This window comes from Solanum pennellii, chromosome 7 (assembly GCF_001406875.1).
Source record: "Solanum pennellii chromosome 7, SPENNV200".
In the NCBI taxonomy this organism is placed as follows: Eukaryota; Viridiplantae; Streptophyta; class Magnoliopsida; order Solanales; family Solanaceae; genus Solanum; species Solanum pennellii.
The window spans coordinates 58252868-58267053 of record NC_028643.1 but is presented as its reverse complement, the minus strand read 5'-3'; the positions used below and the strand labels follow the sequence as shown (position 1 = coordinate 58267053).

The window sequence follows — 14186 nt, the reverse complement described above, 5'->3', positions numbered from 1 at the left end:
GTGATGACTTCCAGATTTTGGGGAATAATAGATGTTGAATTTTAGAAGTTATTGAATTGGTTTTTATTAATGAGTTTAAGTCTTCCGCATTACTTTCTGTTGATATTATAATGAAATGTTAGGGTTTAGGTTGGTTGGTTCGCTCACATAGGAGGGTAAGTGTGGGTGCCAGTCGCGGCTCGGTTTTGGGTCGTGACATAATACTTTTCATTGATATGATATTTTCTTAATTTGAATACAAAGATTCTCTATTATATAAGTTCTATTTATATTTTTATCTATTTCTTAAATTTTGATAATCAGAAGTTAAAATTATTATTGTAGCTTTTAATGTTAACAATAACGAATATTCTACAAGTGCAAATAATGTTTATAACATTAGCAAGAACTTTATTTTTGAGATTGGTATGTAATTTAATTACGAAGAAGAATCATATAATGCATATAATTCATATGCTCTGGCCAAAGATTTTGGTGTTCGAAAAAGTGTAAAAACTTATAGCATAAATAAAGAAGTAACAAGACGATTATTTCTTTGTTCTTGTGAAGAAAAATCTGATAAGCTTTTCCTTTTTCAAGAAAGGAAGCGAGAAAGATTAAAATATAGATGTGGTTGTATGGCTCGTATAAAATTCAAAATTTCAAATGGAATATGGGAAGTATGTGAATTTAATGATGTGAATAGTCATCCAATGATAGAAAATAATTTGAAACATTTCATACAATCGGGCCGTAAGCTTACAAGTGCTACTAAAAGTATTCTTGGTTCTATGGTGGATGTCGGTATTTGTACAAAAAAAGTGGTTCGATACCTTCATAATGAAGCAAGTGGAATTGAAGATGCCGGATTTATTGAACAAGATGTTCAATACTTTATTCAAGCACATAAGAGGAATATGATTAGTAGTGGAGATGCTCAAACCATAATAAATCATTTTATGCATTTACAATCAGAGAATTCAAACTTCTTTTGTTCTTTTCAAGTCGATGAAGATGGCAGATTGTGTAATTTCTTTTGGAGAGATAGTTTATTTATATTGCACTACGAGTATTTTGGGGATGTAATGATTTTAGACACTACTTATCGTACAAATAGATAAGACATGATTTGTGCTCCATTTGTTGGTGTGAATAACAACTGAGAAACACTTTCTTTGAATGTGCATTTTTATGCAATGAAACAAGTGGTTCTTTTGTTTGGCTTGTTCAAACATTTCTGAAAGCAATGGGAGAGAATAACACCAAAAACGATTTTACTGATCAAGCTTCTGCAATAGCTTTTGCTATTAAGGAAGTTTTTTCTAAAACATGTCATAGATGGCACATTGATAGAAATGTTCAAAAAAATGTATCATAACTTTAGTAAATTAGGACTTCGATGCTGCTTTGATACTCTCTTGTGGAAGTGCAATTCAGAATCAAAATTTGAGTTATTATGGAAAAAAATGATAGATGATTAAGATTGTTCAAGTAATACTTGGCTTCAAAAGTTGTATGATTTGAGAAAAAAAATGGTGTCATGTATTTAGCCATTCTACTTTCTCAACAGATATCAAATCGACCCAAAGAAGTAAAAGAACAAATAGAGTCTTCACTGAAATGTCATGTAAGACAATGAGCATAACGGAGTTTGTAAAACATTGTGAGCAACGGACAACTGAAACGCGTGATATTGAAACTATAGAGAATTATGAATTTCGGGGTAATCCTAAAATTTTCATCAAAGATTGTGGAATATTAAAGCATGCTACTAGGGTGTATACCAGGAGAATATACACAAGATTTCAACATGAATTTACAAGGGACAATGAAAAGAGTAATCAATGTTGAAACTGAAGGAAGCTAACAAAATATACAATTTAAAGGTTGAAAGCGAGAAAACTGAAACCGTCCAATTCAAAGCTCTTGACAATTCTATTATTTGTAGTTGTCACATGTTTGAATCCATGGATTGTTTGTGTTGTCACATACTTAAAGTTTTATTTTTTAACTTGAATTTTTCATCTATTCCTAAGAAATACATTTTTGAAAAGATGGTCTAAGAATGCTAGGCATGAAAATAAATTTGCGGAGATCACCAAAAAGAATGAAACAACAAAATCTTCTATAACAAATTCTTTTGAATGGGTTAATGAAAGAATCATTTATTTTCATGACTTTAGCTGCAAATAATATAGATTCGAAAGAAATTGCTAGAAGGTATTTGTACCAAGAAAGAGTTGAGATTACTAATCATCAAAACAAATTGTATTGTGGAAATTATGACAAAAACAGACACAAATTTGACTCATGTGTTAATCCTTTTATCGGGGCTAACGATCGAATATCCAATTAACAAAAAAGGAAAGGGTAATGGATATTTAAGAATGAAGCCAAAAGGTTCAGAAAAAAGACATCACAAGCAACATTCAAAAACAAAGCTGGACAAAAACATGAACATGAAAGAAAAGTGAATTTTGACATACAATCAGTCTCAATGCAACAAATACAACATGAATCTATGAGATTGAGTTTTGAGGTTTGTTCTGCTTTTAACAAGTTAAATATTTTTTTCATTATTTGTTATTGTAATTATACATATACTAATCTTGATCTGTTTTTTTTTCTATATCGAATATGGAGTTACATGGAGATTCATCCAATATTTTTCTTCAATTTTTTATTCAAAATTCAAATTCACAATCTGAAGCTTCGATGCAGAGTCAAAAATATAAACAAACAGATATTTGAAGAAAATTTAATTTGATCTTTGGAGCAGATCTTAATTTTTGATATTTGAAGCATTAAAAATCAGTGCAACAATTTATTTATTTTTTGTATTTTGAAATTACAAGTGACATGCAAAACAAGATGAAGTAAGTAATATATCTTTATTAATTTAATTGTGTTGATAGTATTAAAAAAATTTAAAAAGATGAAGAAAAATTCGTATCTATATAGATAAAAATCGTAAAACAACCTGAAGAATCATCCATATCGAAGAAGAGGAAATTTTTGAATGCTAATTTCTTTCTCCTTTGAAGAAGAGAAAAAAAGAAAACCCAGAACCTTAGTCAATTTGTTCATCTTCTCTCTCTTAAATAGGTAGATTTAATATAGATGGAACTCACAATTTATTTTTGATTTTTTTAACCTTTATTTTAAGAATGGGTCTAAAATCACATTTCAAAAAATGGGTGTAGCCTCATCCCAACTTTAATTGGTTGGGCCTCTATCATGATAAAATTTTTGAGGTGTGTAATATTGGACCTCAATCTGGAGCTTGTGTTGTTTGAGTAGATTGGGTGAGTGCGGAACAGTCAATATTGTGCATAGCCAATGATATCTCAAAATTTTGTGCTTCCCAAAGAATTACTATTTATCTCAGAATTTGCTTATCCCTTAGGAAGGCGTAGTATCAAACTTGAAGTAGCTTTCAGCATGACACAAAACACATGTGCCAATTTTTTTAAGCAGAAAGACAAGTGGTTTATACAAAAATGGCTTTATGAAATTGTAAACTAACTCTAGATTTTTTTGTAAATGCTACAATAAAATCATCAATTTGGTTATACCGGAGAAAGAGGGCAATGCTGATTAACTAATAACATATTTTCTGTCTACTTACCTATGCACGTCTTCTCATGTCCAGCAGCTGTGCACAAGAAAATTACAGTGATGAACCAACACAATGAGAAACTAGCTGGAGTGTTTCATGATACTGGATCTATGGAGATTGTGGTCATGTGTGATGGATTTAGATCGTCAAAGGTCTGAACTTGTCACGACCCAAAAAAATTCGTGAGTGGCACCCACACTTACCTCCTTAAGTGGGAGAACCAACACATCTAAACCCCAACATATACCAATAGTTCAACTATAAATAATGCGGAAGCTCTAAAAGATACTAAGCAACCAATTTAAATAAGTTTCTAAAGTTTAATACTTATCATCCCAAAATTTGATAGTCATCACGTCAAGGACACCTATTTTCAAATTACCATGTCTAAGAGTGTTTAAGAAACCAGAATAAGAAAAAATATGGTCCATGTCCGAAATTCAAAGACATCAAGACGTGAATGAGAGAATCCAGCACGAGCTAGAATTAATAGCTCACCCTGAACTCTGATGTGCTGGAGACTAGCTAGAGCTGAGGGCGAGTCGAAGTCGATTGTACACTTGTTGCACTCCACAAAAGAACAGAGAAGAAAAATACTAGTAGGGGTCAGTACAAGAAACACGTACTGAGTAGGTATCATCGGTCAACTCAAAACAGAAATCAATATATATTGAATAATAATATAAAATCAACTACAATACTTAACAGGTGGTAAGCAACAAACACATGAACCATTGTCAACAACACCATAATAGGTATACCATCAATCACAACATCAAGCACACCTATAAGGACTCATGCCTTCACACCATACTCATTTGGAAAACAGGTTCTTTGAGATTAAGTATATTTAGTTACTTCAAGATTCCTTTCCTTTAATGTTATTGTGTCAGAACGTGACACTCCGATCCCATATATCGTGTTGGGACGTGACACTCCGATCCCATAATACCGTGTCGGAACGTGACACTCCGATCCCATAATACCGTGTCGGAACGTGACACTCCGATCCAATAATACCTTGTCGGAATGTGACACTCCGATCCAATTATCTCATTATTTATTTCATCAAACCTTCTTTATTCAAGGCGTTATTTTAATAGAGAGGGTTCAAGATTAGAAATTCAACAGTCTCATAATTTTAGGCCAACCACAAACAACACAATCAAAACATACAACCACACAATCAAGTATATAGGAGACTTTACAATATCACTCAATACATATCAATCGCTATTTAGAGTTTAGCTATCACATAGAAATAAACCATAACCTACCTCCACCGAAGAATCAAAGTCAAGAAACTACTTCTCCAATGCTTTTCCTTTCCTCAATGTTTGCGAACCTTTCCAATCTATCAAATATATATATACACAATTTGTAACTTAACAAGCCCATAACCACTCATGTTATTTTATGTCTAAACTAGACCCAACAACTCCCTAATTCTATCATCAATTTCCCCAATTCAAATCCAAGGGTAAGTCTTAATTCCTCCCATTAGCATAATTTTAATGTAGTTTATATAATGTACTACACCTTATATTTAACTACGTATCAAAATATGTTAAAACTTGAACCATTATGAACTACAAAATTTTACATGTCCAATAGGATCGATGACATTCTCTTTTATGCAATTCATTGTAATCTATACAACATATAATTTGTAAAACTAATTAAATCAAACAACCTATCACTACTTGGGTATAAGAAAACTCATATACTAATATCCAAACCCACGTGATTGGCCAGCAAGTTTCAACCCAATTTGTTTTATAACATTAACAAATAACATCAACCCTATATTTGCCAATCACTGTAAGCTCCAATCCTTTAAAATAAAAATACACTACATATTCTAATCATTAACTTCTAATTCTTGGCCAAATTTCATGCCATAATTATTCCTACCATTAATTAACAATAACCAGGAGTATTGGCTTCATGCTCTTTCAATTCAATATCATACTTATAATAATATTATCCCTACCAATATACTCAGTACACGATATACGCTTGGTTACCTGATGCCGCCTGATGTTTTTCACGTTGCTCCTCCGCAGGTGAGTTTCTTCCTTTCCACTAGAGATTAATTATACCCTAATTATTATATATAACAAATAATAGAAATAGGAAAAGCGACCCACTATCAATTTTAGTTTTATCTTTTTTAACCACCAACAAATTCAAATATTAAAACTACCCCACTAATTTCATAATTATAATTATGAATAGTTCAAAACACCCATTTAAAATCTATCGAAAAGTACTTTATCAAAGAAAAAGTTCTATTGCTCAAATCGACTAAATGTGTTGTTACAGAACTATTCCCCTTTTACTACGGTTCTTGTGCTTCATTACCTGTTCTATTGCTTCTACTAATGTCATCTAGTTCAATGTTGCTAACATAAGTTTCAGAAAGGAAATTGTATGTAGTGCTACTGTGACATATCTTACTTTATTTTCACCAATGCTCTTGAGCAAAAATAGTATGAGTCTGAAATCATCCAAACAAAATAAGTGAATAAAATAGATGATGTCGGTTATTAATTAATTGAAGAGTTACATAGTACATGTTGCTGGTGGAAGGTGGTAGGTTTTATCATCTCTGTTATAACAAAGCTCCTGTTGATTTTTAGTTGACTGGTGATTTTCCACGTTTACTTGACCCTGAATGGGGTTTATTGATATCATGATTTACTGGTTCTTTTTGTATAAAATAGATCTAGTTGACCAATGCCCTTGGCAAGGCACATTGGGTTATACCATTCAAGCACCAGAATTTGGCTAGTGCTCAACCTCATGAAGATTGAATAACATCACGTCATACAAGTACAAATATGAGCAGCATCTAGTAATACAAGTACAAGTTTGAGATTATTTGTGTCAATATAATGCAAGTACTTGTTGATTCACCTTCCACTCTATCAAAAACAATTTTTATGGGATTTTGGGGAGAAATAGTTGAAGTGGATTGACTATTGTATAAAAACTGTTCGGTTCTCCATTTAGTGAATGGAGAACCTACTGGTTTTTCCCCATCAGAAAGGGGTCTAAGGCAGGGAGACTGATACGACTACTCCTTTATCTTAGTTCCTTTGTTTTAAATAGGATAAAATATATAAGCGTAGTTATCTATAGTAGTTATAAGCAACGGTAACACTAATTGTTGCTATGTGTTAGGAGTTATCTTTATGTCAAGTATAAATATATGTATCTAGGAGAATTTGTGTAGGAAGAAGAAAAGTATTAGTCTTTTCTTTGTATCTGGGGATTTGTCCACTCCATATGGACATAGTTATTTGTTTAATGCAGTGGTTAAGATTCTTGCACTTTATTTAACCAGTAAAGTATTATTCTATTCTTGTTTTATCTTAGTTTCTGTCAGTTTGGTATCAGAGCAGAACGATCCAATATGGTCAATACTAGATCTTCTACTTCTCAAGAAAACACTCCTAATGTTGAATCTCTTGGCAACAATTGTCTATCAACATACTATTGATTTGTTGGCAGCATAAGTTGCTATATTGAAGGGCCAGAATTGATTGCACCCAAGAAGGGGATACCATTCACCGGATGCGTAATGGAGGAAAATCTGCTTCCAAGAAGAGGAAGAAGAAATTGATAGCCCAGCGTGGTCAAAAAATCCTTTTCGGAAGCCACATAGAAAGGTGAAATTTCCTAGATTTAAAGGAGGTGATCCTAGATGATGAATATTGAAGGCAAAAAAATAGTTCTGCTACTATCAAACTCTAGAGGAACATAAAGTTGACATCGCATTAATGTATTCGGAAGGTGATGCTCTTTATCTCATCTCTTGGAGAAATTGTAAGTGAACATTGCTTTACTAGGAAGAGATTGTAAAATCATTGGAGGAAATTTATGGTCATGTGGAGTTTCAAAATCCCAACGATCATCTTTGTAGCATTCAACAAAAAGATTGCATACAAGAGTATTGTCAACAATTTGCAAAACGTTCATCTAGGATAACAAACTAGCCAAATCACTGTCTTTTAAAGGTGTTCCTAATGGGCTAAAAAAGGAACGTAAATCTGATGTTAGGATTCACAAGCCCGGAACAGCTTAGAGAGCCATGATTTTGGCACTCAAATTTGAAAATAAATTAGGTCCAATGTACAGCAATAGAGGGTCTAACTGGACCCCAACCATCATATCAAATATATGAAACCCATTGCACTCTTTTGTAAACACCCAGAACAATATTAACTCTTCATTTAAAAATCCACGCAACAATGCTTTTCCCAATCCATCCACTTCCCAATCTCTTCAAATGGAAACATGGGATACCAAGAGGAGAAATCTAATTGCACAAGGACTTCGTTATCGTTGCCATGAGAAATTTGTACCCAGTCATAGATGTAAAGCTGCAAAACTCTCTCATGGATCTTAATCAATTGGAAGATGTTGACGGGGTTAATGCAACAATCGCTGGCGACTCTCAAGAATCTGACATTGCTGAAATTTCACTCCATGCTATTTTGGGACAGTCAGTTGGTTCTACAATGAAGTTTCAGGGTGAAATCAACCGTAAAAAGGTTTTAATACTTGTGGATTGTGGTTCCACACATAATTTAGTGGTTGAATCTATTGTAGAGAAGCATAAGCTCCTAGCATAAGCTCCAATCTTTTAGTGTGGGTGAATTGTAATTCATGGTGGAACCTAAAAAGTTTTATTACATCAATGGGACAAAGAAGCTGGTGCTTCTTCTTTGGAACTGCTAGTTCAATGGGTTGACTGTATCTTTGAAGAAGCCAGTTGGGAGAACTATGATCTCATTGCAGATCAGTTTCTTTATTTTCTCCTTGAGGACAAGGTGAATTTTTAGAGGGGATGCACTGATACTACTACTCCTTTATCTTAGTTTCTTTATTTTAAATAGGATAAAATATATAAGCAGTAGTTATATATAGTAGTTATAAGCAACAATTATTATCTGCAGTTATCTTACAATAGTGATTGTTTCTATGTGTTAGGAGTTATATTTATGTGAAGTATAAATATATATGTATCTAGGAGAATTCGATAGGAAGAAGAAAAGAATTATCATTATCTTTGTATCTGGAGATTTGTCCACTCCACACGGACATAGTTATTGGTTAATGCAGTGTTAAAGATTCTTACACTTTATTTAACCAGTAAAGTTTCATTCTCATCTCGTTTCATCTTAGTTTCTATCAGAGACCTATTCTCTCCTTTCCTCTTTGTCCTAGCCATGGAGGCTATAATAGTATGATGAGAGTAGCTATCGAAAACATTTGACTAAAAGGCTTCAACGTCAGCAACTCTTTCGGAGAGGAAATGCAGATTTGTCATCTGCGCTATGCAAATGACACAATTATTTTTTGTGAAGCCAGGACTGATCAGGTCAAGAGTCACTTAGGTGGTTTTGAAGCAGTTTCTGGCTTATCAGTAAATTGGAGAAAAACAACATCTTTCCTATTAAAGAAGTCCCTCAACTTTTGCAAGGATATTGGGCTGTGGAATAGAACAATCCACAACTTACTTGGGCATGCCATTGCGACATAAACAAACATAAGGATTTAGAAATTTTGGATGGCATAATTGAAAAGACAGAAAAAATTGACCAATTGAAAAGCTCAGTATATCCTAAATATATCTCAAGAAGAAAGAGTCACTTTGATAAGTTGAGTGTTCGATTCTCTTCCAACTTATGTTAGGTCTCTATTCCTTATACGACTATACCTGCCAAAGTGGATGAAAGACTTGACAAACTGACAAGTGATTTCTTGTGGTTAGGGAATAAAGAAGGGAAGGGTTTGCATTAAGCCAAATGGTAGACTGCACATTACATAAACAAGCTAGTGGACTTGGAATCAGAAACATGGGATTGCAGAACAAATACCTCTTGTCAAAATGGCTATGGAGGTTCAACACTGAGGAACAAGCCTCGTGGAGGGAGGTGATAGTCAACAAGTATGGGTTTAATAGAAATTGGGTCTCGAACTCTGTAAATAGCACTCATGGGATGTCAACTTGGAGAATAATAAGGAACTTGTGGCCTAATCTAAGTAGAAACACAGTCTACTGACAAGAGCTACGGATGACCAGCACGACCCGTAGGTGGACCCGTAGGTGGAAAATTTGCAGACAGTTAAGGGGGAACGCAATTGGGTCAATTTAAAATGATCATAACTCTTAGCATAAAATGAATTAGGTGTCCCATGACCTACCCACAGATAGATAATTGAATTAGCTTTCCATAGCTACAGACCTTGCTAAAATTAGACCCCCGAGTAATGAGTTACGCCCATTTTAGTAAAGGTTTGTCGAACAGACCCAGTCGACGGACTTTACAATGGGGCGTCGGTTAGACGATGGACCGTCAGTCCTGGCCGTCGTTTGGTCCGACAGCAACTTACCCAGGGGTCTTTTGGTCTTTTCTCACTTCGTTTAAACCTTAAGTTACGTCGTTTTGACCCTAAATAATCAGATTTTAGTCAGTTTAAGCCTAGAAACATAATTAAAACATATCTAAGTCAAATCATTAAATCAAAAGTTAGAATTAAAAGCAAGAAAGGAGAAAAAGCTCAAGAATCCTAGTTCAAGAACGCGACAAGCTCCAGCAGTTCCATCCCCGAAAGGCCGAAACCTAAGTATTTTTCCGTGGATTTCATCACCAGGTATGTGGGATTTCACTGGTGGGTTCTTTCACCCATTGGGTCCCTAGTTTTCAGTCAGATTCTTGATTCTATTATCATGATTAAACCTAGGGTTTCTAGAACTTTGATAGAACTTCATGAACCTATAAAATACATCTTCCAAATTAGATTATCATGTTATTACTCATATTATCTCTTGAATTTCAGAACCCTAGTTTTGTATTTCTTTAGTTCTTGAATTACACATGCTAGGTCAGATATTTTAGATACTTCAGATATACATGCCTCAGTTATAAATGCATAATTACCAGATTAATTGTTACATTCTCAGTTTGCATGTTCAGTTTTGAGCTATCCAGTATTTTCAGAAACTCGGACATAATCAGTAAATTTACGAAATCCATGGGAGTATCATAATACCGAGTTGGACTAGGGTTTAGCGTACCCAATACTCCTAGAACTACTAGCCAAGTAGGTTGTCAGTTCCCTCTGTGGGAAATCAGTTTAGTGATCACGCCAGCATGCCTTTATACCTTTGGCAGGGTATATTGGGTCCTCTCGGTGGGGCGTATACATCAGACTCCACATTTAGCTCATGTGGTTTTATTATCAGTTATTAGAAGCTCCCACAGATCAGTCAGACTCTCTGCATTGACCATTTATCAATATATTCAGTATTCAGTTTTAGTATGTTATAAATTGGCCATTGCATTTAGTTAGCTTAGAATTCAGTTTATCATGTCAGATTATTATATTTGCTTTTATGCTTGTTCAGTTATGTTTTATTTCAGCTTTACTCTATCCTACATGCTCAGTACCTTTCAAGTACTGACGCATACGTGCACTACATCTTCTCGTGATATAGGTTTACGTTCTCAGCATCCAGATCATGCGTAGATCAATTTTCTGATCTCCAGTTCAGCAGATTCAGTAGTGAGTCCTCATTATTCGAGGACAATAGTCATGAGTTCATTTCAATTTTGTTTTAGTCATTTAGTTTCAGTTTCTGCTAGATTTAGCTGGGGGCTTGTCCCAGTATTTCAAGTCCAGTTTAGAGGCTTATTTCAGACATAGTTAGTTTCAGCTTAATGTTGAGTTAGTAACTTCATTGTATTAAACTCATCAGTTTTCTTATATATCAGTTTTAGCATATGGGTATTCCCCATCTTTTCAGATTTAATTATTTAGCTTCCTCATCAATTTATTATCTTTAGTATGCTCATGATCATGCTAGCAGGGTTAGCTTGGGATCACTTGTGGTCCTAGGTTCCGTGTCCGCATCTTAGGGGTAACTCGGGGCGTGACAAAACTCTATATCAGAGCACTAGGTTTAAGTGTCCTTGGAGGTTTGAAAAGCCACACTAAGTAGAGTCCTTTTTATGGGTGTGAAGCGAACCACATCTAATGAGAGAGAGGCTATGAAGTGTTTTAGGAAAAACTTCACTTTCTTGGTATTCTAATCGTGCGTGAGGTATGATCTTATTCCATTCTAACTTGACGTTCTACGTTTCAGATCATGCCTCCTCGTAGAGCAAATGCTAGGAATGCAAACGCTACGAATGCAAACGCAGCTCCTCCAGTCCCAGATCAGGAAGTCTCTAATGCTGAGTTCAGGAACGCCATACAGATGTTGGCATAGAGTATGACTAACCAAAACAATCGGGTTCATGCTCATGTGAATACAAATGGTGGATCAGTAGTAGCAAGGGTCCGTGACTTCGTTAGGATGAATCCGCCTGAGTTCTTAGGTTCACAAACTAATGAGGATCCTTAGAATTTCTTGGATAAGATCAAGAAAATCTGAGGTAATGCAAGTCACTGGGAATGATTAGGTTGAGTTGGAATCATATTAGTTGAAAGATGTTGCTCATATTTGGTACACTGAGTGAAAGGATAATAGGGGTGCAAATGCGGCTCCTATAACTTGGGATTGCTTTAGTGAGACTTTTCTTGACAGGTTTTTCCCAATAGAGTTGAGAGAAGCAAAAGCCCAAGAATTCATGAACTTAAGGCAGGGTAGCATGACAGTCCAAGAGTATGGACTCAAATTTAACCAACTCTCCAAGTATTCTCCTCACATGGTTGCTGACTCCAGGGCTCAGATGAATAAGTTTTTGTATGGAGTGTCAGATTTGGTGAAAACTAAGTGCAAAAATGCGATATTACTTGGAGATATGAACATCTCTAGGCTTATGACTTATGCTCAGCAGGTTGAAGGTGATAAGCTTAGGGAACAGGCTAAGGAAAATAAGAAGGCTAGGACTGGGAACTATGACCCTTCTCAACAGAAATCGGGTGGTGGAATCGCTCGCAGGGTCAGCAGAATTTTTTGACCCCAGCCCCTTCATCAGCTAGTGTTCCATCCTCTAAGAACATGTATGACCAGAAGGGTAGAGCACCAGGCTCTAAATCTCAGGGAAATGTTTCAGCACCAAGACTTACCCCACTTGCCCTAAGTGTGATAAGAACCATCCGGGCGAGTGTCTTGCAGGAAAAGAGGGATGTTTTGGGTGCGGTCGGTCTGGTCACAGGTTGAGGGATTGTCCTTCTAGACAAGGTCAAAGAGGTGGTAATGGTAGAGCTCAGTCTACAACTTCAGCAGCACCAGCAAGTCGCCCAACTCAGCAGGGTACACTACTAAAAAAAGGCCAAAAAGAGACCTAGAAAAGAGACCTCACGAGGTCTCTTTTCGGGAAAAAGAGACCGAAAAAGAGACCTCAACGGTAGGTCAGTAAAATGCAGGTCACTTTTTTTACAGACACCTCATGAGGTCGCCAAACGGAGACCTCACGAGGTCACCAACAAATTATCTGATTTTTTAAAAAAAAAGACCTCATGAGGTCACTATTGTATTATTTAATTTAATTTTATATTTTTTATATAGAGACCTCATGAGGTCACAATTTTATTATATTATTTAATTTTATATTTTAATAAAGAGACCTCATTAGGTTGCTAAGATATTATTTAATTTAATTTTATATTATTTTAAAGGAGAGACCTCATAAGGTCTCTTTTCTGCATTTATTTTTAGCGACCTCGTGAGGTCTCTATAATGAAATTTACGAAAAATATAATGCAGAAAAGAGACCTCATGAGGTCTCTTTTCTGCATTTATAAAATATAAAATGTTAATTAGAGACCTGATGAGGTCTCTATTATGAAATAGCTGAAAAAATTAATACAAAAGAGAGACCTCATGAGGTCTCTTTTCTGCATTTATAAAATAGAAAATGTTAAATAGAGACCTCATGAGGTCTCTATTATGAAATATCTCGAAAAATTAATGCAATAAAGAGACCTCATGAGGTCTCTATTATGAAATATCTGGAAAATTAATGCAAAAAAGAGACCTCATGAAGTCTCTTTTTCTGGAAAAAAACTGGCAGAAAATTATTATTTCTGCGGCTTCTCATCACCTGTCATTTTAATTCAGTACCCAAATCAAACTCAAAAAGCTTCAAAAACTCAATTGAAGCAATACATTTACTAAATATTCTCTTATCAACTCAATTGCAACTCACTTCAACATAATTATATAGTAAACAAAAACCATGATATCCATAAGTTTTATAATACATTCCAACGTTATCATGTATTCACAAAACAAATAATTCCCATCACAAAATTATAAAGTTAACAAAATGATCCATAAGTTAACTATCACAAGTCTAAACTTCACTAATGTGGTAGTGTGTTTGCCACATAATCATCACTTTCTTCATCACTACTAGTCTCATGGGTCATATTTCTTTGTTGACCATACATTGGATATTGAGTAGGTTGAGATTGAGGAGGTCGAGGAGGAAAAGTGACATCACCAGAACAAGGGGGAATCCCTCCTGAAGCAAGTAATGCATCGAATTGAGGCTTAAGACCCGCAAACTGTAATTCCAACCGCCTTTCCCTAGCCCGTGATTCTTCGGCTTGGCTAGATAGCTCA

General features: G+C 34.9%; 1 protein-coding gene and 1 pseudogene across 1 annotated transcript in view; both read left to right on the top strand.

Annotated features, from left to right (window-relative positions):
- Positions 1–1100, top strand: part of LOC107025103 (protein FAR1-RELATED SEQUENCE 5-like) — a 9083-nt gene extending 7983 nt beyond the window's left edge. The window contains exon 2 of the mRNA XM_015225961.1: positions 461–1100. Within this exon, the coding sequence (XP_015081447.1) occupies positions 461–1100 (640 nt within the window). The remainder of the gene's footprint in view (positions 1–460) is intronic.
- A 2218-nt stretch (positions 1101–3318) lies between these two features.
- The window catches only part of LOC107025102, a 39645-nt pseudogene continuing 28777 nt past the window's right edge, over positions 3319–14186 (top strand).